The 27,117-nt window shown below is 32.7% G+C and overlaps 4 protein-coding genes across 4 annotated transcripts; all 4 read right to left on the bottom strand.

Annotated features, from left to right (window-relative positions):
• Positions 1–4,792: 4,792 nt before the first annotated feature.
• Positions 4,793–5,554, bottom strand: LOC123890929 (rapid alkalinization factor). The gene has a single exon (XM_045940678.1). The coding sequence runs from the start codon at positions 5,537–5,539 to the stop codon at positions 4,973–4,975; it is 567 nt and encodes a 188-aa protein (XP_045796634.1). The 5' UTR covers positions 5,540–5,554; the 3' UTR covers positions 4,793–4,972.
• A 3,139-nt stretch (positions 5,555–8,693) lies between these two features.
• On the bottom strand, positions 8,694–13,949 carry LOC123890928 (cell cycle checkpoint control protein RAD9A). The gene is made up of 11 exons (XM_045940677.1): positions 13,784–13,949; positions 13,406–13,525; positions 13,226–13,334; positions 12,225–12,476; positions 12,046–12,158; positions 11,785–11,849; positions 10,874–11,124; positions 10,643–10,799; positions 10,357–10,397; positions 10,097–10,274; positions 8,694–8,996 (listed from the first exon to the last, which is right to left on the bottom strand). The coding sequence occupies exons 1-10, from the start codon at positions 13,886–13,888 to the stop codon at positions 10,132–10,134; spliced, it is 1,356 nt and encodes a 451-aa protein (XP_045796633.1). The 5' UTR covers positions 13,889–13,949; the 3' UTR covers positions 8,694–8,996; positions 10,097–10,131.
• Positions 13,950–16,610: 2,661 nt separating this feature from the next.
• Positions 16,611–18,483, bottom strand: LOC123890927 (heavy metal-associated isoprenylated plant protein 35-like). Its single transcript, XM_045940676.1, has 3 exons — positions 18,265–18,483; positions 18,103–18,178; positions 16,611–17,812 (listed from the first exon to the last, which is right to left on the bottom strand). Exons 1-3 carry the CDS (start codon positions 18,367–18,369, stop codon positions 16,836–16,838), a joined length of 1,158 nt encoding a protein of 385 aa, XP_045796632.1. The 5' UTR covers positions 18,370–18,483; the 3' UTR covers positions 16,611–16,835.
• Positions 18,484–19,498: 1,015 nt separating this feature from the next.
• LOC123890926 (respiratory burst oxidase homolog protein B-like) lies at positions 19,499–26,839 on the bottom strand. The gene is made up of 10 exons (XM_045940675.1): positions 25,452–26,839; positions 24,175–24,334; positions 23,120–23,168; positions 22,471–22,584; positions 21,518–22,333; positions 21,299–21,394; positions 20,966–21,184; positions 20,797–20,870; positions 20,072–20,586; positions 19,499–19,862 (listed from the first exon to the last, which is right to left on the bottom strand). The coding sequence occupies exons 1-10, from the start codon at positions 25,987–25,989 to the stop codon at positions 19,753–19,755; spliced, it is 2,691 nt and encodes an 896-aa protein (XP_045796631.1). The 5' UTR covers positions 25,990–26,839; the 3' UTR covers positions 19,499–19,752.
• Between the last annotated feature and the right edge of the window lie 278 nt (positions 26,840–27,117).

Here is a 27,117-nt window from a genome sequence, read left to right as displayed (position 1 = left end):
TTTTTTTAAGAAGTCAAAGAAATATGTTATACATGGAAATATAGTTAGGCACAAGATGTGCTTAATTAAGGAGTTTACAACTTCTACACACGAGAAATTCTTAAGTGAGTTCTCACCTAAGAATATTAACGGTCAGAAGCTCAATTAAAATCCTAAGCAAGACAATAGATTTAACCACCACATATTCAAATCATAATTAAAACTTTTCTTTCTAGTCTTCAACCACTACCATGATAATCTTTTTACCTTGCCAAACAACATCTCCACCGAAGAATCTTTATGAGCAAAAATCCTACTTTTGAGAAAAATACTCTAAAATTTCGTATAGATATAAAAAAAATGTAAGAAATTATGACTTTAGATAATTCAAATCTAAGAAGATTTAAGATTTATGCTTGTTCATGGCTGGATTTTTCGGACTCAGGACATTCGATTAGCTGTAAGATATTTTTTACCATCTCATTCAAGTGCTCTGTAATACTCCCTCTAGTCCTTTATATAAGAAAGTTTTTATTTTTTAGATTCATGAAATGATTGATGTATCTGGTCCATTTTTTAGACCAAATACATCAAACATTCTACGAATCTAAAAGTAAAAATTTTATTATATTAAGTACCGGGACAAATAGTATTTTATTTTGCTTATTTAAAAATACAAAAATTGGAAGATTTAATTATTATTATTATTATTATTATTATTATTATTTTCACAAAAAATATTGGGACATGGTAGTCTCTTTTCCAATTTTTTCTTCTCTCGTATATAGAGTGTCTAGTAATGTATCACTAAAATTCATCATACACACAATTTTGAAATTCTACATTCAAAATTGAGTAAAAGTGTTTAATCTAACAATGTCAATTGAGTTAAGTTTTACTGTCATAACTTATAAGTCAATATGAATGATATGATCATTTGATTTTATAATATTAGTATTTTAAAAATATAACTTGTTCCTCATTCTTTCTTTTCTCTATTTTATCTTTCATTGAAGAGTTAAAATCACATAATTTGCTCGTACTCTAACTTTAAACATGGTAGAGATTTCTCCATCACTTTTCAAATATGAGATGAGTTGGATTGGAAATTTCCCTAGTGTTATGATTTTATTGTTTGTTGATGAAGAAGAAGTCTTATTGTAACCCTTCATGTGGGATGATGAATTTATTGATTCATAACCTATACTACAATACCTCAAATGCAGCCAAAGATAATTAGTTGGAGAATAATTTGAAAGTGATGAAGATTCGTTTAGAGAATATACATTGATGAATATTCATATTTTGAGGGACGTGAAAGTTAAAACTTAAAATTAGTAAATATAATATGAACACAACTATAATGAAAACTCCAGTTGAATAAATTCAATTGAAATATTTATGTACGAGTTGTTTGTGTTGTGTTTTTAAATTTTGTTGTTCCATGTTGTATGTAGAAGTAACGTGTGATATAAATAGAATGTGTCATTACTCATTAGCGTATTCACTTGTAAACGAATAATATTGATTTTTCTTGTGTTGCAAAGACAGAGGGTTTCGGAGGATGTTTGGGAGGAGTTAATAAGATCTTGATTGTCTAGTGCAAAAATATAGCATAGTTACATGTGTGTTTGACACTTGGGTTGTTAATTGTTGATGATTCAAATTACACACTAACTATAAAAGATCTCAAGTATCGATTTTAAATCGAATGACTAAAACAAATAACTTAGTGACAAAGTTATTGTGTCTAATCTAACCGAGTATGTGTCATTCACTTTTATCATCAGGATGCTTTGTTTGGGAGTTTGAAGGAAGAGACGAGGACGTTGCAAAGAGGGTGGAGGGGGGATATTCCACCTTTTTAGTAAAAGGTTTGCGAAGAATAAGAAAAACATGTTTATTGAAGAATTGCGAATAATTTATCCATCAATCAATAAAAACTAGCCACATAAACAAATTTATAAGTGAAGTAAAAGTTAGTTTGTGGATGGATGACTTGGAAATATCCATTGGCTAATTCTCATTTAGTAAATTACCCATAATTCTTCAATGGTAACACGATCCTCGCCTTAATTTTGAGAGAATTATAAGAATATTGAAAGCATTCGAGAATTCATCAAGTCTTCAAAAACCCTCATTATCATCTTTTAATGCCATTTTTATGTTTTTTCATATTACGAACAATTTTGTACCATGAAGAAAAATAAACCTCTCATCAAAATCAGGGATAATTCCTCCATTTTATATTTTTTTTAACGGCTAAATTTTAGTAATATTACATCTAAGCGCAAGACAAGCACAATATACAAAACAAACACATATAATCACATCACAAAAAATATTCATAAAATAAACTAAAACAACACATAAATCCACCGACACTCATAGTGGGCCCTTACACCAAAACCCTCAACCTCGCTCATCCAACTCAAATTTCATCACGACAATAACAATCAATCAATCCTACCCAAATACTAAACCACGTGAAATCAGCCGCAACCAAAATTCCAGCACCTAAAGCATCCTCCATTTTACATTTCTTCCTTCAACTTTTTCAAAACTCTTCCCTCCACTTCTAAACTCCCAAACTTAGTCTAAAACGATTTTGTGATGGCAACTTTAGCATTGGTTCCCCATAAATTGAAGTGATTGGATCTTCTCCTTCACTCTACTCTCCATCTCTCTCAATTCTCTCTATCTCTCTCTTAATTTCAATCTCTCTCTTCAATAAAAAGTTTTAAAATAATAATGAGAGAGAGTGAGATTAAGAGAGAGATAGTGAGGATTGAAAGAGATGGAGATGAGACTGAAGGAGAGGATCCAAATCCGTTTGAATGGTGCAAATTGTTCAGTTTTCCAAAAACATATACTAGCTAGTAACAATAGATTGTTTCCATTACAAGGGTTAAGTGATCTCTACTACCTTTTCAACATGTGATGTGAGAAAAGCATATAGTAAAGTTAATTACACTTCTAATTCCAAAATAGTTAAAAATAAAAATAAAAAATGTGTTAGGTTATGAATATAACTGCTGACCAAACTCTTCCAACCAATGAAAAAAAAGTAATGAACAAACTCAAATGACTTGGTAAATATATCAATAAAGAACTTTACCAAATCATCAACCATGAACCATCATTCAACATCAATGTGAGGTCCATCTCCATCCATGACCAATGAAAAATATGGAATCTTCACCTCTTGATGGCATTACACACCATAAAGGAAATCTCACTACGTGCTTCCCATTTTGAAAAGGGATACATAAAATAGTCATTTGTGGGTCTTCTTTTATTTATTATTATAAATGTAAATAAATAAACATGGTTTGGCAAAGGGACCACTCTTAATTTGGACCGAGTAAGAAATTGGTATGCGATGGAACAAATAATTATTACCAACCAACCACTAAAATATATTAAAGGTAAGAAATTAATAACTCTTTTTTGAATAAAAATAATGTGACAAGAGAAGAACTCTTCCTGCCGGCAACTTGGTCTATACCTACCATTATTAATCTATTCATTCATCACTGTACCAATCTATTTTCTTCCAAGTGTTTGTTGCATCCTCATCAATCTTATAACGAATACATTTATATAAATAAAATGATAAATATTACTAGGAAATAATTGAAAGCAATAATTATATTTTCTTTTTCTATTAATAATAATAGGAAAACTAACCAAAACAAGGACAGCATAAAAAGAGACGAGGTTGTAAACTTTTATGTAATGAAATGAAATAAATAATGCAAACTCATCTTACCTTTATTTCTTTTTCCCTAAATAAGGTATCGTTTACGCGCAACTGCAGCATCTCAAATTTTGCGAGACTCAAATAGCTGACAAACTCTTTAAAAATTTAATGTTGTTGCATGCTTAAGACATAGATTGAACTCAAACCGTGATTAAATTATAAGAGGCTGTGTAATCTCATCTAAGTGTTTTTGAGTTACTTTTGCCTTACTCAGCTAATTTTGATTTAATCACTCACAACTCACATATAATGCAAAGCATCAAAGAAAGTAACACAGTACAAATCGAAATCCCAATCCTTCAAAACAAAGCATGTTTAAATAATTCAATTATTACAGACAACACTTTTTAATTTTGGGTCTTGTTAACATGTGCCCTAAGGGCACATGTTAAGATATCCAAATATAGAAACTCAACATTTAATGATGCTAGAAATTTAATGCTTCAAATGTTAAAAAGCACAAATTAGCATTTAATGATTTCTATTTTTGTTTCCTTAACATGTGCCTATTCTCCTTTAATTTTTATACTCCAAAAACATATGCTTTATTTATGTAAGCATGGAAAGCAAAGCATTATGCTTTAGCCGGCACATAAAGCAAAGCATTTTAACCTTTAAACAAATTATGGTAACGGTAACTATTTTAAATTGAATTTCTAAATCCAATCTTCTAGAATCTAGATTTGAGAAGAATCAGCGGTAAGAAAAAAAAAACTATACAAATTAATGAATCACTGACATAAATTCAATTATTCATACAACAGGATTGGAATACGACAATACATTCCAGTCACAAATTCACCAACACGCTGGCATATATAGCTGGACACAACGCGTATCATAAATAAAATAATAAATAAATAAATAAACCAAAAATATAATTTAGCTTATATTTAAATTTTTTACCAAAAAAAAAAATCGAACACTCCCATAGTCCCATACTCCAAATTTGGTTGGATAGTATTTTTATATTATTAATTTATTTAAAAATAAATATAAATTTTAAATAAATTTGACCTACAAAATATCAATAAACTTTAACATTAATAATTAATTAACAACAGTAATAGAACAGTATATTCATATTCATAAAGAGTCACAACTCACAACAGTGACCCACAAATAAATGGATTAAAAATCCAATATTTAATTAATGTATATAAAAATTCACAACCAAACATCATTAATAATAATAATTTTTTTCAAAAATTGAAAAAAAAAAAAAAAAAATTAACTCCTGCACCTTGTAATGGCACTACATCCACGGCTGTAAGGGTTAGCCTGAGCACCGGGTTTGCAATTGTAGTAAGAAGCACCACGGCGAGAACAAGGGACAGTGTTCCTCTGAAGCGCACCATAGCTGATGTACTTAGTATTTGCTAAGATACGCCTATTGATTTCATTATCTAACTGAAACTCTTCTTCACCTTGTTGTAACATGCAATCAGCGATGGAACCTTCGCAGGTTGCTGTTTTTGTTTGATGAATCCATTCCATTCCGAGGTCTAATCCTCCAGCTTCAACTGTCGGTGATGAAGTTATCATCATCATCAAAACGGTGGCACAAATCAGGAGGAAGAGTCGTGAATAGAAGTTTGTGGCCATTGATTTGGGTTTGATTTTGAGGTTGCTTTTGGTTTTTTGAGGAGGAGTTGTTTTGGTTTTTGCAAGAGGGAATGGATTATTAGTAAGGACAAGAGAGTTTAGGAGGAGAGCATTAACGTCATATTTAAAAGAAGAGGATGTTGGGTAATGAGTAATGACACTCCAATTCATTTTATTTACATCAAATGCCATTCTTAATATTTTTTTTGTTTGACAAAGAAGTTGTCATATTAATTGATCATTAATTAGTACGATGGTGATCAAACATGCCGGTAGGAGGATCACTGTTCGATCTATTGCAACTGCGATTTGGAAGGGGTTGCAACCACTTGATACTATAACTGATCCCAGAACCAGATTAGAGCATCCATAATGGAGCTACTCATTTTTGAGTACTTAAGTGGCCCCACATGTACACATAATTCATTTATAATTTTTTTAAGGAGAATGTTAACATGTGCATATATGGCACATGTTAAGGTAGTAAAAATAGAAATTATGTCTTAAAATTTGTGCATTTTAACTTTTTAACCATTAAATGTCTTGTATCATTAAATGTTAAATTTCTATATTAAGATATCTTATCATGTGACATATATGCACATGTTAACAAAACCCTTTTTTTAATAAGGGTCTTGTTAACATGTGCCCTTATGGCACATGTTAAGATATACCAAAATAGAAATTCAACATTTAATGATACAAGAAATTTAATGCTTCAAAAGTCAAAATGCACAAATTAGCATTTAATAATTTCTATTTTTGCTTCCTTAACATGTGCCTTAAGGGCACAAGTTAACATTCTCCTTTTAATAATAGTATATAATAAGTACTCATTCCCTCCAACCCAAAACCTCTTCAAAAGTTCTAAATTGGTCCCCACTAGTAGCACATCTATCCAATAACTCAACATCATTTTAAATGGGTCCCACAAAAATTATTTAGGTACTATGTCTTATTGTAGAACTAGTACCTATTAGGTACAATTTTATTTTTGCTCCAATGGGAGTACCTATTAGGTACTAGTGCTTAAAAATATAAGTACCACCATTGGAGATGGTCTTAGACAGTCCAGTGGACCGGATATGATAGTAAAAAAAAATGTTGTCAGATTTACCCTAGAGTATTTAGATAAAATGATGTGAATCTCTTTTCTCTTAATTAAAGTCATATGTTTGATTCATGACCTGAACATGCAGTAGTGTTAAATTTGTTAAGGAGACTTTGTCACCCTTTGAGTCTCACTGAAGTTGAAGGATTAATCTTTACAATTGCGCGCAGATGAAATAGTTCTCTGATTTGGATCTCTCATGCTCACCGGACGCGGTCAACCTTCTGATCAGGGATGATTAGTGGCGCTGTCTGTGGGAAACAAAATTGCGCATTCTCGCGGATCAACACCCTTTAGCCCCATAGCCTCGACTAGGTGGTCACTGTTCTGGATACACCAAAATAGTCTCACATCGTTTGGTAATCAAGACTAATGGTAGTTTATATACAACACTCACACCTTTCAAATCGCCGATGCGCCTTTTCAACAAATGACAAAATCGTAACGAGTTAACCCAAAGCGGACAATCTCTCAGAGATGTGTGATAAGATTTCGTACCGACATGATATGCTAAAATCCAATGCTACAATTCTCTACTTCACTTAACATTTAGTGTGCGTGAATTTGTTGCTATACTCTTAAAAATAATGAGTGAAGAAAAACAAAATTTTGTCAAGTTATTTATCATAATATTTTTAAACAATACTCCCTTCGTGACACTTTATAAGCAAAAATCTATTTTTTATGTTATTGTATGACCGTTGGTTGTCAGTTTTCTAAAGAATGGACAAATTCACACTGAAATCCACAAGAGAAAAAACAAACCATGCAACCTCTCTCAACTCGGTCACAATTTTTCTTCACAATGAAAACAAAGAATAACAATGGTTTCTGGAATAGAATGAAAGCTATCCATCAACAATTACTTATAGTTTTATCCTACTTATAGCTTCATTAACCAAACGAACTAAATATGTAATCTCAGCAGCTAACTAACAATTATTTAGTGTAACCAGTGGTTGACCAAGAACTTGTGGGCTGAACAAATTAACCAACAACACAGCTTCCTAATACATGTTTTGTGTAGAAATTGATAAAAACAACCTTTCATCATGTGCCATCCATCCTTAAAAAAAAAATCATGTGCCATCGATATGAAGGATCTTAACTTGGTACCAAACGTCGTTAACTCTATTTGATAATTTAGAGGCACACGAAAAGATTTTGGTTTTCCTCTTGATATCATCGTACTAGGGTACTCATGTTCTAGGAACAATCATGTTTTATGTAATAGTTCACGATAATTTGTAGATTTTGTGAAAATACTTTTTCTCTCCATGTAGTTTTTCTCCAATGGAGATGATTTTATTCAATGTGTGTTTGGCTAATAAAATGAGTAGCTCTTTTAATCGAAAGTTTCAAATATTGGTTTGTTACATTTTAGGAGTTTACTAAGTTTAATCTAGACCATTTTAATTAGACTCGACTAACATCTAGACCATTTTTTATTATACTAATATCTAGACTGAATTCCAAACTATCAAAATTTATTTTTCCAAAAGCTTGAGGGTTAAAAGAAAAAGACAGAAAAGAAGGGAAGTTGAAGTTGAAGGGACCTACATTTACATATTTGGCTAGACGGTGTTTACGCGTTAAAGATGATGCATTCCTCCCATTTCCAGCTGCCAACTGACCCCAAAAAAAAAAATGAAACAAATACTACTAACTTATTTTTTTATTGATTAAAATAATTTGAGAGAGAAATGTCCACTCTATCTAACAAAGTACGCAATGACCCAAACATCAAATAACTTTTATTTATCATTCTTTTAATCACAACACTTTGATTTATTCATTGAACTGGGACTGGGTCAGCAACAGTCACATCCCAACATAGTTTACTATAATTTGATTTTTGGCTAACAAAGTTTATATCCAAGCATAAATACTGAGTCTAATTAAAATCACTACTAAATTGGTTATTTTCCCAGGACTATCGATGATAAAAAGAATAAATCAGCAATACACTCTTTTTAATTAGTCCCTAAGTATCTAAATACAATAAATATCTTAAAATATATAAATATGTTTATTTAATCTCTGCTATTAAAAATGTTAAGGATTAATGCGATAAATTTTTCATATATATATTTTAGAGACTAAATTGACATCTTTCATATATTTCAAGAATGAATTTTTTTATGTACTTTAGTGACTAAAGTAGAGGAAAAAATGATACTTCAAAAACAAAATTGATGGTATATCGTTGTTAAAAAAAACTGTACTATTCACCAATTTTCAAGCAGCAAATTGTCTCAATATATTCAAGAAAGAATTTTGGAAGAAAACATATATTCACGTGTCATGAAAATTAGAATCCAGAAAACCAATGTCAAATCTAACCACACAAACACAAACAGTTGAACGAGTCCAATGTAGTCGAACTCCCATAACTAATCTTGCAAGAAATCCTGATATTCAAATGTAAAATAATACACGAGTAGTTACTTCCTTTACCTTATCCTTCTTGAATGGGTTTGGTGGCTGGTCTGTGGTCCAAGACAAGTTCTCTTGCTTCCACATTGTCAACCAAACTAGCTGGCAAAAAATGCAGGAGTAAGATGAGAGATATGGAATATAATTATTAGTATTACTATTATTTTGAGCAACTAAAGAAATGTCAATATTTTATTTAAATTCATGTGTTTCATTTTGTTTATTAGTTTATTATTTTCCTCCATAAGCTGCTTGAAATGTAGTATCTTTTGTGGAAGGTTGAATCAAATTAAGTATTATACTTTTTTTAAACAATGAATATTTCTCCTATCGATAAAACAAAGACTATTCTCGTGGAATACTTTTAAAGTTAAGGACCAAATGCAAAGTCCTCCTAACAATTTTTTTTTTTAGTACATAAATTTAATGATGATCAAATCTAAAAGTCTAAACCATAACTGTAAAATATCCAATTTTGTATCCCTATGATCTACAGAAGATGACAATGTAGATCACTTATTGTTAAGAGTCCCGCATCGGATGTGAGATGACTTAATCAATAATTTATAATTAGATACAATCTTCACCTTACAAGCTAGTTTTGTAGGGTTAATTCAACCCAAATTCTAAGATGGCATCATATTCAAGCTCTAGTTAGCCTATATTGGAGATATAGTGTTTTTTTTTCTTTTGAAACAGCCAAAGTGGTTTTAGTTACTTGTTAGTTAGCCTCGTAATCAATTTTTGCGGTACATGGATAAGGGAAATAATATATTTGGTATGAGCATATTGATATAGATGCCCATATATAACTGCAAAAGGAAGAATCATACTTCTAAATGGTAAACTTAAGGTGCATTTAGATAAACAGTGAATTAAGGATTTATTAATTGAACTATTTTAAGGAGTTTAATCTGGGCTTCCTATTGAAATAGGTTGAAAATGAAAACAAATTATAGACACGTCATAAGTTATTTATAAGTGTATGTATCCAAAAACCAATGTAAGTGCTTATATTATGGATTGTGCCAAATAAGTTCTAAAAAGGTTTTCAAAATATTCCACTAATTACATAGTTTGTACACGAAAAAGAACAATATATGGCTTACTCAATAATTTGAAATTCTAGATGATGGGTTACTGACCACAATCAAAAGCTTCAAGAGACAAAGTAATTTACGAGAATAAACCAGAGCACTTACCAAGATAAAGAGCCATTACAGTAGAGTTATCTGAATTATTGTTCGTCATAGTATGGCGGTGTTGCCTGAATGCACTGCTCATCCTCATCAGCGTCATCTTCATCGTCATCATCTTCAGCATCTACCCAGTTACTGGGATGATGCTGTGAAAATGCTTGACCATTATTTGGCAACATATCTAAGATAAATCCATAAATATCAGTCACTGAAGGAACAATAAGAGCATCATGCAAGCTCATTGACCAGCCTGGATAACTAACCTTGAGGAATTTGTACATGATCATTTTCAGTTGGTTGGCAGCTAGATACCAGTCAAGGTAAAGACTTAATCCAACATCTATGTCAAACATAGTCCCAACAAAATCGTTATGCTAAATTGCAGGGATACAAAATAGGACAAAAATATGATAGAACAAAGACGCAGGTAGATAATAAATTTAAAAATTATAAAACATAACAGGCCTACAATCCACCATATTATGGATAGTGTAAATCATGACCCTATAAATGATAACATATTGAGACAAACAGTAACATCAAGGATACAAATTGGAACCACTGGGATTGTTTCCTGCAACTAATTTTCCTCTTGTAATTTGCACTGTACTAATCCTTTGAATTTCTCTCTGTTCATTATCATTCAAAGTTGTTTCTTCTTGCACTTGCCTTTCTTCCATAACACTATTATTTCTAACTGCAGGTGCTGCAAAATGGAAATGCAAATGCTGCTGAGAATTTAGATGAATGACAAATCATACAACTCAATATTGAAATTACCTGAGAGGTCTGACCAAATACGGGTGTGGTCAGATTGAAGTTCTGATGCATTCGTTCTGCAGTTCTCTTGCTGCAAGGGGGATTCATTTCTTTCTTCAGTTCGAGCATGTGTTCTGTTAGACACCACTGGAGGTTCTGATGCAGCGCCTTCATGAAGCTGAGATGTTAACATGGTTGCCAGTACAAGGGTGGCATCAAAATTTGAGTGGGAGCCATCTTCCAAACCAAATTTTGGTGCCATGAGAATCGGTCTGTTTCCAAACACATTGTCATTCAAGAATAAAGATTAACAAACACATCATAACTATTAAACAGAGCAAAAAACAACAGAACGCTATTTCGGTAGGTTGAGTCGGCTAGATGGATAAATTGACATTATAAAGTTTTGTCATGTATTAGTCTGAACATAGATAACTTGTCACTATGTTTATCTTTGTGATTTGGCTTACAATTTTCTCTCAAATGATTGTAATTCTATTTTTTCTTGTGAAACCCCTCCTCAATTGTAACATTTTCACCTCTGCAACATTATCTTTACTTCCTTATTTGCTTTTTACAAACCAAAATCCAGTTCCGTACAACATTCCGTGCATACTACTTGGATCTTATGGTTGAAATCTTCCTCTATCTCTTTGTCAATTCAAATAATGGACCAAAGGGACTCGCAATGAGATTTGTGGTATTATTTGTTCTCCAATTTTCAGCTGTGTTTGAATCTATTTGCAGCTTCTTCCTAAAATTGCACTCCACATACTTTGTTTTACTTCTAAGGCGAAAACCTTGTAACAAGGTTTTTTGTCATAACTCTAACTTTTCATTTAAAAACATATATTGTGACACCATTTATAGTATATGTTCGATAAGCATGTATGGAACCAAGATAATAGATATGGGATCAAATTTTGTCTTACTCGCCAGTTTTCTCAAAATGTAAATGGATATCAATTTCACAGCCCTCGCAAAATGAAAGAAATGCCTGCAGTTTAACGATAAATAAAAACATCAGGTACATTCCTAAAAGGTTTAAATTAGCATAGGACAGGAGATAGAAAGAATAACAGACATTATGGAAGATCACACATCCTAATATCATCTGGCGGCAATCTCTGTCAAAGTCGTTAACACTTAAATGTACTACTGCAGTCAAAATCAAAAGGCTTGGCTAACTGTACCTTAAGTTCTTTTACACTGAAAGTCACATCTACAGGGTCCCCTGTGTGAACATACTGCAAAAATTCCTCTTTAGGATCTATCCACAGTTGGGTGTGTAGCAATGAATCATTGTCTGCCATAAAAATTGGGGGCATAAATATACTGCCAGTAAAGATACCAACAAAAGCATTTATGTTACCTTTGGTTGGGTCAATATAACTTCGAAGTTCAACGGCCTTTCCACCAATTTCATTTGCAGAATCAGGAGGTAAAGAAGCGGCTTCTGTTGCAATGATAGTGATTTCTTGAAGAGATGACTGAAAATTAGCAAGTAACCTGTTCAGGTCACGAGGCCTCACGACAAAGTTGCTTGGAAACTTTTGTCTATCAAGGGACAAGTGTTGTATGTCAGGTTCAACATTGCAAGTAATCCAATAGGTTTTTCTCATACCTACAGGTAACAAATAAAATATTCATTTTTAATTAACAATAGGGGGAAAAACACACAGAAACATATAGTGTTGAGTAGTGACACAGAATAGAGGCTAAGATGGTAGAGATGTTTAGCACCATTTACATAGTAAACCCAAGTATTACTAGATATTCGAATCCAGATATGGTTTATCTATCTATCTGCTATCTTACAAAACAGTCTTGGCTGGACACATGTCAAACTCCTACAAAACTTTTCCCCGCTCAAAATCATTCTTTCTTAGCTCTTTTTATGTTACTCTTATATGCTAAACAATTTATTCCACTCAAAACTAAACTCTTATATGCTTCTATTTTCCCAGCCAAAAACATGTTAGAGGACTTAATCCCATGCTTTAAGCACCAGTCTATGAGCTAGTTTTAAGAAAAAATTGCTACTACACAGTTTTAAAACTTTCATTCGCGACAGATTTCAAAACTGCCATAAGGTGTTACATTCACTAATGCTTAATCAGCTTACTAAAATACTTACTAATAGACCCTTAATCAGCTTACTAAAATACTGGATCTCATTATGACATCTCATACAATGTAGAAAGGATCATATTATCGGTATCTAAATCTAAATTCGACAAGCTACACGGATTCCATAACAGTTACAAAGTAGAAAGGATCGCAAACTTCAATTTAAAAACAAATTCACAATCAAGCACAAATGGTTAAACTCTCATGATACTATAATAAACTCTATCAAACTAAGCAACTTACCACTGTAGCAATCTAGAATCCACTGAACTTTGAGAGAATCCGGCTCGGGTAGTTTCACGGTCAAATGATCAATATTTGCAATAGGTGTCCGAAGAACAGCACAAACAGCCTAATCAAAGTATGTTAGTAAGTATTCTTCCCTTGCAATATCGCGTAAAATGATAAAAAGACCATTCTAACCTTGAGAAGCACACTACATTGCACGAGATTACTGGAAACTGTGTAGACGTCAAAGAAACTAGGTTTGAAATTGATGGATTGATATGCAGATCGTGATGAATTGATTGTGTGGAAAAGAAGCTGCAATGAATTGAATTAATTGCTACTTAACTAACAATGAACATTTCTAGGTTTTTCTATAAAATAAAATACAAATTAATGAAATTAAAATTATGGTTCCAAAACCCTAATTCAAGTGTAATGATAAAAATAGAAGTGTATATTGCAATAAGTAAAGTGTTACTGTGATCTGAGCGTAATTTCAGTATTCTGAAGCTGGTTTAGCGTAGTCGTTGAATCAATGAGAGGAAGAGAGTGAAACAATGTTAGTGTTACTACCTGAGAAGAAGAAGCTTGAATTGAGAGTTCGTTTCCGATGCGTGCGAGGCACGTGATGCATCGTGCAAAGGTTTTGAGAGAGTTATCGCTTAACGTCAACTCCATTTCTCCGATATACGATTTCGCTCTCTGAACTGACGCAGAGTGGCGGGAAGAAGAAGGGGGAAATTGTGATTATGCGTTAGGATACCAAATTTATATATCTACCGTCCATTATTTTTTTTGAATTTAATTCGTATGCACCGTCGGTGTAAAGTTATTTTGCACATACGTTTAATAATATACCGACACTGATAATTAAAAACACATGATGTGTCACTTTCATTAAATGATATGGCAACACATCATTAGATGTATGTGTAAAAAAAAATTACACCGATGGTGCACAACGATTAAATTTTTTCCTATTTTTTATTTATTTTTATTCACTTTTTTTTTTTTTTTTTTTTTTTGGTATAGTATTTTTATTCACTTTTTATTCTTTATGTTTAGTAAATAAGTCAATTTTATAGTCAAAATTGTTCTGAATTATACTTTTTAGTTGGATAAAATTCAATGTCACAACCATTGATATATATAAAACTCTTCATCATATGAGATATAAGATATGTTTTATTTTAACTTTTTTCTACCTCAAACTTATATTAAATTGGATGTTACTGTTCAATCCAACGGTAAATTTTATAAAATTTATATCGGTTAAAACATTATTGAGAAATGTAATATTTGGTGTCAAACTAGTTGGTATCATTTGATCCTGATCCTAATTTGATATATTACATTAACAAATTAAAAAAATGTATACTTTTTTTTACCTAAAATCTCAATTTAGGTAGCTTGACACTTGAATCGGCTCTGAATGGACCAACATCAAATTTAAATCTTTCGAATTTATTCCGATATACTATATTTTTTGGAGTTTTACTTTGACATTTTCAATTAAGTATCCATTCCACGAGCATCTTCTTATTTTTTGACCAGATGTATCAAAGGAGTTGAGATCCTCTCCATTTTTTATTGTTTCCGTTTCTTTTATTACCAAAGTTTTTAAATATTTTTGGGTGTATAAATGATATTTGGACTCACTTAATGTCACACTTTTATATTTATATTCCCAAAACTATTACAATAATGAAGAAAATGGAAATAATTGAAAATGGAAAAATCCTAAACTGAACCAAACCGTATACTATTTTTTCTTTGGATCGGATGACTTTTTGTCTCATAATCGATCCAAACCGAACCGCGAACGCCCCTAGATATCCATGATTTATTAGTAACACAGTTGCATCATTTGTATGGGCAACTCTCCTTTCAAGCCACTTAGAGGATGAGATTTTTTTTTTTTTTGACTAAGGATGGGGATTTTTCTTGATTAGTAAAGGTTGGGAAAGTTGAGTATACAAGGGGGACATCATTCTTCTTTTCTATTTCTATACCTCGCATAAATTACTGGGTGCGCATAAGAAATGTGCCCACATAAGCTTTTTCACAAAGTTAAAAATGCTATACATGGGAATATTATATGATTGTGATTATTTATAGCAAAACAAATACTTTTATTGTTTGTATTTGAAGATGATTAGAACTTTCTTTGACACAAAAGAGTAGACCTATTGTGATTCTCCTAACAATAGGCAGCAAAGCTTTAGCACAATGAATGCAAAAATTAAAATAAGTAGAAGTGGGTAAAAAAATAATCAAAAGAGTGAAAATAATTTATGAACAAGCTAAAATTAGCATTTCTTGCAATTACAAACCCGATTTTTAAATATATTCGATTATCTGTTTTTGTCCTTTAGTTTATGATATCATCAACAACACTCTCGGTCATAATAAATTCAATGCTTCCGTTGAAAATGACTAGGTTTAGTCTAGTACTTAGAGATTTTAGTAGCATGGTAGAAGTCCTGGGTTCGATCATAGGTTTCCTTGTAAACAAAAAAAAATTAAAATTAAAATAACACTTACACTACTAAAAGTGGTAATAACTAGATACTCTCTCCGAGGAATCCGGTAATAACCCTTAATCCTTCGCACCTTTTATTTTGTAAATGGAAACTTCAACTTCTTGAAAATAATCAAATTCTTCTTTTCGTTGACTAGACATTACAACTTGATGTGCCTAGATAATGTGACTTGATCCTTAAGTTGGCTCTCCCTCAACATTCGAGCTATGGTTGAAACGTTCAGAAATTGCTTCTCCCCCACTTCTAATGGCGGGTTAGTTGATAGATTTGTCAAGTGAAACAATAATAATTACTCTTGTGTCATTATTAATATAGACGGAAGTTATCTCAGTTCTCCTATTCGATCTAGATTTGATAGGATCTTTAGAAACACATTTGGTTACTATCTTTTAGGATTTACAGACTTCATTTAAGGGTCCTATGACATTTTGTTTGCTGAGCTGTATGCAATCTACAAAAGTCTCTTGTTGGTCAAAGACATGAGAATTGATGAGCTTGTTTGTTACGATGACTCACTTACATTGTATCAACCTCACCAAAGGTCCTAAAGTTAAGTATCGTATTCATGCTCTGATGGTCCAAGACACGACGAAGTTGTTGCTCTCTCAAATCAATGTGCGGATTTCTTCACTAAGTTTGGAGCCTCCTCATATGCCGACCAACCCATTCATGCTTCTCCTCCTAAAGACATTAGTGATCTTCCTAAAAGCAATGCAATAAGAATCTTATTAGAGAATAGTTAATTTTTTTGTTGCTTATATTCCTTTTTCTTATATTTCTAATTAGCTTTGTAATAAAAAACAAAAAACCCAATTTTAAAATTGGTATTGTTCCGTAAAAACATGATGTCTTGGACGTAAACAAAGAACAATAGAAAACATGCATATTATTCCCACTTCAACTCCTCATACTAAGCTAATACACAACGATGGCCATTACCATTAATAATCACCAACCAACTATTTAATTACAAAATCAAGTTAGTTATGGTGTGGTTGCAATTCAGCTACTAGTTAACACCCAATAATTAACACTCGAATATCACGTCGCTAACCTATCGGATCTATGCATCACAATTCTCATTACATGACTGAGCAAGCATTAGGATTTTCATCACTAAATAACTCAAACGAACTTGACGGGCGTGATTCACGTGAACGTGGTGTAGTATACGTATAAGATTCAGAGTCAGAATCATTACTTTGATGCATATAAGCAGAATACGAATACGGTTGCGATGACGCCGTATAATACGATGCACCGTACTTCATGGAAGAAGGATACCCCGTATGAAAGCTTCCACCACACACCATAGGAGGAGAACCTGGTGCATGATAATGCGCTGGGTATTGATTCCTTGAAGGACTTTCATTAGGTGGGCCCATAAACGAAACTGTTCCTGGGCCTGACCCTGGCCCATTCCCATAAGGCCCATTCCCATGCATCTGATTCTGATTCCAATCACCAGAAGAAGGTTCAAAACTAACATTTAAACCTTCATTATTCCCTTTTTGCCCCTTGTAATACATTCTATTCCTTCTATATCCACCGTCGTTTCCCGCTCCATTCTCAACCGCGATCGTAACCTTTTTCTCTGCAACCGGTAACTGGTTAAACTGGTTACCGGCTGGAAAAGTCATAACATGTCTAACCTCCGGCTTCATTTCTTGAAATTGCACACCGCCTCTTCCGGTTGGCCATCCTCCTTCAACAATTCTTCCACCTCCGCCGCCGCCGCAACCTTCGGTGGCAGGATTTCTCGGCGCTGTGTCTTGAACAACAACTTTAACAGCTTCGTTTTCGTTACCATCGGTTTGGTTTCCTTCATCACTGCTTTCTCCGTCACTCTGTTTCTGATCTGTGCTCTGATTATTGTTATCTGGCTTTGGTTTCTTCTTTTTCTTCTTCTTTTTCTTTTTCTTCTTGATCGGTTCTGTATCAGGCCATAACTCTGCGCGTTTTCCCGTTTGTGTGAGTATCTTAATCAGTGTATCAGTGTCTACGTTTCCCATTACTTCCACTTTTTGTTGCTTCAAATCAATCATCGTTTTATAAACACCTGAGTTAACAATAATTCTAACGACAGTAAGATTTAACGAAATTACTAAGAAAAAAACCAAAAGAAAGAAAGTTTTGAATCAGATACATCAACTTTTGTTGACTCGTTTAAAATCAGAGTGAGTACTAGTTTGTTAGTTGAATGAGATACATCAATTTTTGTTGACTCATTTATGATCATAGATCATAGTGACTATTAGTTAGTTAGTTGAATAAGAAACATCAACTTTTGTCGACTCAATTATGATCAGACCATTAGTTAGTTAGTTAATTAGTTAGGTAGGTAGTTACCGTCTATGCTGTGGAGGACTTTTCTGACTTTTCTCAAGCAGCCTTGGCAATGAATGGAAACTTTTAACGTACAAACCTGAGAAAACAGAGAAAGGGTTAGAATTGTAAATAATGAGAGTAAAGGGTATGTAAAGTAAAAGAATGAATGTTAGTTTGATTTACCTTGCACATGAGAGATTGTAACGTTGGATCTTCTGGTGGTGGTGGTGGTGGTGCATCCTGACCAACTACTACTAATTCGGGTCTTGTTTCTGTTGGTGGTTCCATTTTGGAAGAAAGAAGAAACTAGGGGTGATATCTTAAACTGGTTGTGATGATAAAATGCTAATTAAGAATAAGGCTTTAAGGTTAATTTTGGTATATAAAATGTGGTGACAAAGAAGGCTTTGATGAAATATTGGGAGTAGAATATGTTAAGAGTCTCACATTGGTTGCAAAATGGCTTGAATGCGTGTTTATAAGTGAGAGCAATCCTCGCCTTACAAGTCGCTTTTGTAAGGATGAGTTAGATCAAACTCCATATTCTAAGATGGTATCAGAGTCTCTCCACAATCCGTTAGACCACGTGTTATCAGGTTTCCACTATCGGCCACTCAACGAGAATATCGTTAGAAATTCCTAGATCTTTCTAGCATAATAAAATTGATTTTAAAAACATTGTAGCAAGAAAATTTTGTTCGTACAAATACAGAATCGTGTAATCGTGTCTGTGTAGGGGGGATAAAGATACGAATTCATCCACTTGTACACTACAAACTTATCAATATAGCATCAGATGCCTCACTTTTCTTTTCTTTTTTCTCAATCCTTTTTCCATTCAACAGCAGCCCCAGATATACCTCTTTGATGTGGAGTTTTGATTACTTATTTTATAATAATTTGTAATGGGATCAAGGCCAATGCATTTATACATTGTTGTATAATAAAAATTAAACATGCATGGTTTGATGGGTTTTACATGAAAAATGATATTAGTCCTGGCATGAAATAATCTTGTTAAATTCAAGTGTGAGTGATCAATCTTACAACAATTATGAATGAACTAAACCATCACCTCCCCCTATCCTACACATTCGATCAAGGTTGTCACTGCGAAGCTATAGTTAAGGTGCACGGGGTCGGAGTTCAAGGAAAGGAGCAGTTCCTGCCCGGGAACGTTGTATGGCTCACACAAGAGTCCCTGATGCAGGCCGGCACTGCCCGGGAAAATCAAAGCAGACCGTGGGGGACTGACCCGAGCTATAGACAACGTTAAATGTATCAATGGGCAACCAATATGTCCAATATACGAATATTTTGGATTGAGATGTGTATCTTTGTTGTTCATAGCAATGTGCAGTTAAAAATTCTTAGAGGTGAAATATTTTGATTTGTATAAATCAAAGAGTTTATTATGTGTTACAATAATCATCATAATTTGATGAGTTCTTTGATTCTATTATATCCAACATGACTTCTTCACTTTACATGAAAGTGAATGCAACGAATTTACACACGTATATAGGATGCTAGCTAGCTGCTTATATCTACATCTACAAGACTATAACAAAACAAAAAAAAGAGCAGCAAACTACATATAAATAATATTCCTTCACTACTTAGGTTACAATTGGAAAGAAAAAAAAAATAACCAGCTGTGACAAAAATAATCTAAAAATTCTCTTTGTGAAACTCAAATTTAGTGTTGGTTTTCCTTGAAAAATCTAGAGAAAGTCTTTTAAGTTCTCCAACCAATCCAGCAGCTCCACAGTAAAAAACACCTGAAAAATTATAAAATATATTCAAATTAAGTTAAGCAATATATTTATGATGGTAAAAATTTTAACAATCAGTTAATGACGAGAATCCGAGTTCGAATCTTGAAATAATCAAAATCAATAGTCAGACTCAGACTTTGCTTATTTCTCAGCCGAACTCCAGATTATCAAGTCTTGAATCAGGAGTATAACAATGCAACATTGATACTTACCAACTCTTTTGCCGGGATGTTTGAGAGCTGTATGTTTAAACACAGTACGCCAATTTGGTCTTGCAAAATGTGTTTTAACCCTTGTCCCTGAAATAACATCGACACCACTTTTGGCATGATGAAGTGATTGAAGCATAGTGATCAAAGCTGATCTAGCATCTCCTTCTTCATACACACTTGTGCAATAATTATGAAGTTCAATTAATCCATCTTTGTCATAATCTGCAATTTCATCCATCACACCTTTAAACCATTCAAATGAACCTTGTTCACGAGTGACCCAATAGAAGTAGGCTCTGTTTGTGGCAAATGGTTTTCTTTTGTTGTTTTTAACACCACTTTCTACTACTCCTTGTTCTATATCTTTTTGTTGTTTCATGTTGTTTAGGACATCTTTGAGTATACTTATCAATGGGGTGGCACCAATTCCTAAACCTACTAGAAGGATTACTTCGTAGTCTTTATAGTCTTGTGCTGGTGCTCCATATGGACCATCAATCACTAGTTTTGGCATCCTGCAATTGAATTTCATTTCCATTAGAACAATAGTGAGGAGCGTGTATAGCGGGCCGGTTAGTGTTCTCGTATAAGAAGCTATGCAGCACCGACATTTTAGATGAAAAGTGTGTCATTATCCGACACATGTAAATACATTTAATGGAAGTGGCATGTCCGGTGTGCGTATTTGGGTTAGTGTTTCATAAACAATGTCAAAGATAACTAACCTTGGTATGTTGTTGCCTTGCATCACATCAGCTCTTAGAAGACCACTTTGGTCACCACTTGCTGGTTGACATGCCTGCATCAAATGAAAATATTTGAGAAAATGTACAACTCTCTACAACCTAAAACATTAGCATTGAATTTATTGATGCTAGTGCAAAATTTATATACCTTGGCAAAAACAGCTTTCAATTGTGATGTCCAATCACCCAAAGTCCTAATGTGAACGCTTACATAATCATCTCCAGGGGCTGATGTAATAGAGAAAGGATGCCATTGAAATGGAGAGACATCTGAGCAATTAACAAAAATGTATTGACCACTGTGGTACTTAAATCCTTGTGGTTTAGATACATGCAAGGCCAACACATTTCCAGGGTACACTGCAACCTTTATTTAGAAACCAAAAAAAAAGTTAGAAACTTAATTTAGTTTCTTTGGCATGTAATGTCCTTAGTAAGGAAATTTGAATTTTCCAAAGAAAAAACTTCATAATTTATGTACCTTTAAGATCTTTACACTTTTGTAGCCAGACCTAAAAGCACGAAGTAGTCGTTCACATGCGTATATGATCATAGGAATGGCGAGATACATCCATGTCTGTGTCAAAGAATTTTGTGCGACCAAATTTAGACAACAATAGTATATAACTAACATTAAAGGGACCAAAAGTGTAATTAATAATTATAAGTATAAAACAGATATGGGAATGTGGATGCATACCGTTTTCTTGTACCAATGCTTGGAGAGGTATAAGTAGTATCCATGAACAATAAGAAGAGCATAGACAATGATAAAGAGGTGATGTGAATACCAAAATGCATTAAAACCAGTGAGCTTCTTCAAAGCTTTAGGGAGCTTAACCCTATTTCTTCTGAACCAAGGTTGCGCCAAAGTAAAAGCTATAGTCATAAGCACTATTATGACTATTCCAGTCCAACCCTCAGTACCTTTAACAAACCACCAATAATTGTTGGGTCTATCATCCCCAAAAAATTTCTTCATAGGCTCATATTCTGCATCTGTAGCATGTAATAGCCTTGGGAAATCACATGTTAAATGGGAAATAGCATGTAACCCCACACCAATTGCAATGCCAAAAGCTATCACCTTATGAAAGTTGATGTTATCATCAAAGGGAACAACAACTCCTAATTTGGTCTTGGTCCTAAGCCAAGTGATGGTGTTTCGACAAACCGGCATTAAAATTAAAGCCATGTTGAACTTGAGAGTCTCGGCAGCACCCTTTGCTGTTGTAACACAATAGCCCATGACATGAAACACAGCGCGGTTCTTGTATTGAATGAATTTCCATGTGAAAAGAGCAGCACAAATTGTAAGCCAAAGTACTATAATCCAAATTCTTTTCCAATTGTCTTCAATGAAATAGTTTAATGAGCTAAGACCACGTTTTATGGGGTTGTGCTCTTTGGTAGGGACTAATTTTTGGCTCAACATTTGACTCAAAACTCTACTGTCTGTGTGCATGTGAGTTGATTGTGCTGGAGCTTGCAATAGAAGCATTTCCAAGTTGTGTACCTGCACATGAATAATGTGAATAAAAATTTAACATACATCCCTAAAAAAACTTCAACATTTATTGGAAGTTTCATTTCAATACTTTAACTTAATTTGTTTGGAAGTTATTATTTAAAATTTAAAAATAGAATACAAACCTCAATAAATCCAAGGTTATCTGGATCCAACTCTTCCATGATTAGAGCAGCATATTCTTCGGCGCGTTCTTGTAATTTTGAAAGCTTGTTAGCAGAAGCGCTTAAGGTAATAATCTGTAACACAACACATCATAAAACAATGTTCATAACTCCACAAGTTTAATGCATTATCAGCTACAAACTATATACTCTATTTATACTAGAGCAGTGATATTTTATACAAGAATCATTCCCACAGATTGTAAGAATTGCCCCTTTTTTTTAAAATAATACTATTGTAATGTGTTAGAATACATAGGTGTTGAAATTGAAAGTAAGTAACCAATTAGTTTCTTTCGTCCATTTTAGTACTAGACTTCATGGTAATAACAAGTAATATTTGTCTAACATGACAAGTAATTATATAATTGTTTTTATTTTAGTTATATACAGAATTAAATAGCTTTTCACAACGTTAAGAGTATGCACATTAATTGTACTAGTTTTTTTTACTAAACATTAATAGTATTAGTTATTATGGTTATATTTTGAAAATTTGTCAAAAAGACAATAATTTAAAAAGAAATTATACTGTTTATTTTGTTCTTCTAAAAAAAGCAAAGATGCTTATACTGTAATAAGTTGCTTATAATCCAAAAAATAATCTCACCTCTCTAACTTCGTCTTCGGAAATTCTTCCATCAGCATTCTTGTCCACCCTGGCATAATATAAAATTATTAATTAATTAATTAAGGAAAAAAAGATGTAAGGACTAAGTAAGTAGTGGGTGTAGACCCAATCAAAAAATCAATAATGTTGACATTTTTTGGCTTTCTTATTTTGACTAAGATATACGCGTATATATTGTTCTTCTACTTCTATAGCTGCTAATTAATTTGATTGAAATATTTTAACTGTCAATCTAAGTTTAACAACTCTTTGACTTGTTCTTTTCCTTAAAGGGACCTAATCCTTGATTATTTCCATCTTTCCTTTTTCAAAATAGAGACAACAGATTTATTCATTCATTTGATTCCTTGATTCAATTTCATGACTATTTTTCTCTCCACATAATCTAGCCCCACCCCACCCACCCACGACCATTCCACTATATACACTAAATTTTGCCATAATTGAAGATTTAATAAAATATTGAAAATACAATTTTAATTCGTTAAAAACTAGTAGTACTACTTAACGAAACCAATTAAAAAAAAAAAATTAATGTATTGTTTGTTTATTTATGAAGAAAGATCGTCCAATCTTAAAATTAAACCATGTCACAAACATTACTATACTTCGTACTGTACTTATAAATAACTAATAATTAATGAAATGTATGATTACCATGAAACATATTTAAGACATTTTTAATTTAAATGAAGATATTTGATTAATTTCAACTCTTCCAACCCCACAACAAAATATCATGATTTCATGTGGCCATTTTTTCTTGCTTTGGGTACGTACCTGTCATCATCATGGAATTTCGTTTCTAGTAATTTCACACTCTAATAATTAAAAATAAGACTAATAATAGTAACGATCCCTCTATCTATGTTCACATGAAAATAGCACATAGTGCGGCATTACATTACTTTCCCGTGTATGATTGCGACAAATAATTGAACATTATGGTATGGTATATCCTAAGCAAAGATTCTTTATTTATAGTAAAAATTTAATTAACAATAACAAAAAAGGAAATAAAGTAATGTTCTTACATATCAAAGAAAGTTTGCAATCTTGAATCAAAGCTTTGATCAGTAATTTGTTCCCAAAATTGGCGAAGTTCATCTTTGGTTATGGAAGCTGATGTTATGCCCCGCCGACGAGCCATTGCATCAAATAATTCACCAGCAAAATCTTTTGAGTCATTCATTCCTATATTCACATTTCCACAACAAACTCAGTTTCACATAATAATTAAAACACATTCTTAATTAGTAGTACTAAGTTACTAACTAGTAAGCCATAATTTATATATTTGAGTATTCATTTTTAATATCTACTATATGTTCTCTCATCATAGTTGTCTTGCTTTTTTTTTTTGAAACAATGAAAATATTAATAGAATTATTTTTAATATTTTCCTTTTTATTATTTATTATTTTAAAAATATATCATTCATAGAATCATAAATCATAACTATCATTTAATCTTCTTTCTATCACAATTATTTGTTTAAATAAGTTTTTTTTATAGAGGTATATTAGATTTTTATATTGGGTTGGTTAATTTTTTAAAAATTGGCTTTTTGACTAGGATCAATGTCTATCTTACAAAACTCATTTTACATTAAAAAGAATTACATAGGACCTGTCTTTTTCCAATTTCCTCCACTAAAATTAATTAATTAACATAGTCATTAAAAATATTGATTAACTACTGGCTAGTGTTATATAGTCTTTAAAAACATGATTAACTACTAGCTATAGTCCTACTTTTTATTTTAATTAATTAACCTAGTGGTTAAAGACATGGTTGAATACTAGCTAGTGGTGGTGGGATTGTACCACAAAACAAAATCACTAGCTAGTGGTGGAAAATGTTAACAATAATAATAATAATATAATACTCCCTCACCACTAAAATATACTCTCGTCGGTTTGAGAAAAAAATTGTACTACTAAATACGGTAGGTCATTTTATAAGGTGACACTTATTCTACCCATTCATAATTTGAGTCATAACTTTAGTTTGAATGTTTGTTTTAGCATCAAGTTGTACTACACCTCCTATCGCAATTGTGAGGATCGAATTATGATTTTATCTATCAAGTTCAGTGTCAATCATCACTAGAACAACTAACAATTGGCCAATGAAAGACAATTTTATAAAATACTGGTCATACTTATTTTTCCTAGGACATTAATTATATTTTTTAATTCGTGTAATATGATCAAAATGATTTAGATTTTAATACGAAGGAGTAATGTCATTTTCAAAAAAAAAAAAAATTGTATAATAATGTATTGTATACGTATACGTATAAACATACCTATGCACTGGCTAAAGCGTGTTTTGGGTAATTTTCCATCAACTTCCAACTCATCAAATCGCTTCTCCACCTGAGTCCAACCTCGATCACCAACATTTTTAGTCATAAACTTAAGTCCTTTCAGTGCACGCGCAGCACCAGATTTCGCTCTATCAACTCTATCAAACTTCTTCGAACTCGTCATTCTTTTCAATTCCTGAGAAACTTGTTTCAGCTTAACAGAAAGCGTTGAAGGCCGTTTCTCCAAACGGCTAGCAAGTAACGCCGTTTCCGAATCACCGCCTCGAATATTCTGCACCGAAACGGTGTCGTCACGAACATCAAGTGTAATCTCAACGTAATCCTCCACGTCATCACTGAATCTGGCGCTTTTTTTGCTACTTTTCTTTTTGTTGTTTGATGTTACTAACGGCCCACTTAACGGCCCACTAAGGGATCCACTGAAGCCCACTCTTGTGCTTCTACTTCCTGTGCTCTCTGTTTCTGACCATATTTCTCTTTCTTGATGAAGATGATTCTGATGATTCTCAATCTCCATGGCTTTTGAATCGTACAACGATAATAATTTTTTTTTTGAAAACTTGGTATCCGGCCTTAAGACCGACTAATGTACAACGATAATATCTATGTGTTGAGATATTTTATGTGTATGTGTTTTGTTGAAGAAAATGAGATATGAAATTGAGAGGGGAGGTAAATTTAGTATGAATGAATATATAGAAATGAGGAATGAGAAATGATAGTGATGATTGAATATGGTTGGTTGAAATAAGAGATGAGAGAGAGAGAGGGTCAAAGATGGAGGCATAAATATTAAAATGCGCATGTGGACAATTGTGGCATGGATGAGGCGCGTTGTTGACGCGCGCATGATAGAGTTGTTGGATTCAAATTCAAAGACACTACCAAATATTAGTTGATTTAGCAGTAATTGACGCTGAACTTGGTAGAAAATATTACAGTTCGATCCTCGCAACTACATTTGGCAGGGGACTAAAACCACTTAATGTCAGAACTTGTTCCGAACTCTGGACTATTATGACCCTCTTTCACTAAGAATAAGAGGGTGAAAAGAAAAAAAAAATCAAAGACACTTACCGGAAGTGGTTTTTGATCAAACTATTAAAGAAGGAAGGAACTGCGGTATTTCTATTCTTATGTTATATAAAGTGGAAAGACGACAAGTTATGTTTAGGTTTTATATTTTATTTTTCTTCTACAAGATGTTGACATTTTATTTGGCAACAAATGGAGGCTAACTGTGGTATTACATCTGTATGGCACTACACTATGAGAAAAAACTGATTAAGCTTTGGAGATAATAGTGTCACAAATCAAGTGAGAATGCTACTAAGCCTCAATTAAGAGTGAATTATATGTAATCCACCAAGCCAATATATACTTGTCACTCTATATTTTTATTTTTATTTTCAAACAGTTCATTGGTTAGAAATTTAATTTTTAAAATGAATAAATAAGAGTATTAGTGTTCAAACCTTGATCCCTATTCCCTATATATTACATGCTACATGCAATATCATTGGTTAGTCTTTGTCCACAATTTACAGAATGGAAACAATGGAGGCATAGTGGAATGTGCAATTATGAAGAGAGTTAAAAGTTTGCTGAATTTAAATTTGGAGGTTTGAATCACTCATGTGTTTAG

This window comes from Trifolium pratense, linkage group LG6 (genome assembly GCF_020283565.1).
Source record: "Trifolium pratense cultivar HEN17-A07 linkage group LG6, ARS_RC_1.1, whole genome shotgun sequence".
Taxonomy (NCBI): Eukaryota; Viridiplantae; Streptophyta; class Magnoliopsida; order Fabales; family Fabaceae; genus Trifolium; species Trifolium pratense.
The sequence above is the reverse complement of the archived record's forward strand: the minus strand, read 5'-3'. Positions and strand labels throughout refer to the sequence as shown.

Bases quoted from the DNA above. Each gene is read 5' to 3' on its own strand.
- LOC123890929 (XM_045940678.1), bottom strand. From the start codon at position 5,539: ATGGCATTTGATGTAAATAAAATGAATTGGAGTGTCATTACTCATTAC.
- LOC123890928 (XM_045940677.1), bottom strand. From the start codon at position 13,888: ATGGAGTTGACGTTAAGCGATAACTCTCTCAAAACCTTTGCACGATGC. The intron at 13,335-13,405 runs GTTAGAATGGTC...TACTTTGATTAG, and splicing joins AATGTAGTGTGCTTCTCAAG to GCTGTTTGTGCTGTTCTTCG. The intron at 11,850-12,045 runs GTACAGTTAGCC...GTTAAACTGCAG, and splicing joins TCAGTGTAAAAGAACTTAAG to GCATTTCTTTCATTTTGCGA.
- LOC123890927 (XM_045940676.1), bottom strand. From the start codon at position 18,369: ATGGAACCACCAACAGAAACAAGACCCGAATTAGTAGTAGTTGGTCAG. The intron at 18,179-18,264 runs GTAAATCAAACT...CTGTTTTCTCAG, and splicing joins TACAATCTCTCATGTGCAAG to GTTTGTACGTTAAAAGTTTC. The intron at 17,813-18,102 runs GTAACTACCTAC...TTGTTAACTCAG, and splicing joins AGTCCTCCACAGCATAGACG to GTGTTTATAAAACGATGATT.
- LOC123890926 (XM_045940675.1), bottom strand. From the start codon at position 25,989: ATGGAGATTGAGAATCATCAGAATCATCTTCATCAAGAAAGAGAAATA. The intron at 24,335-25,451 runs GTATGTTTATAC...ATGTGAATATAG, and splicing joins ACGCTTTAGCCAGTGCATAG to GAATGAATGACTCAAAAGAT. The intron at 19,863-20,071 runs GTAAGTATCAAT...ATAATTTTTCAG, and splicing joins ACATCCCGGCAAAAGAGTTG to GTGTTTTTTACTGTGGAGCT.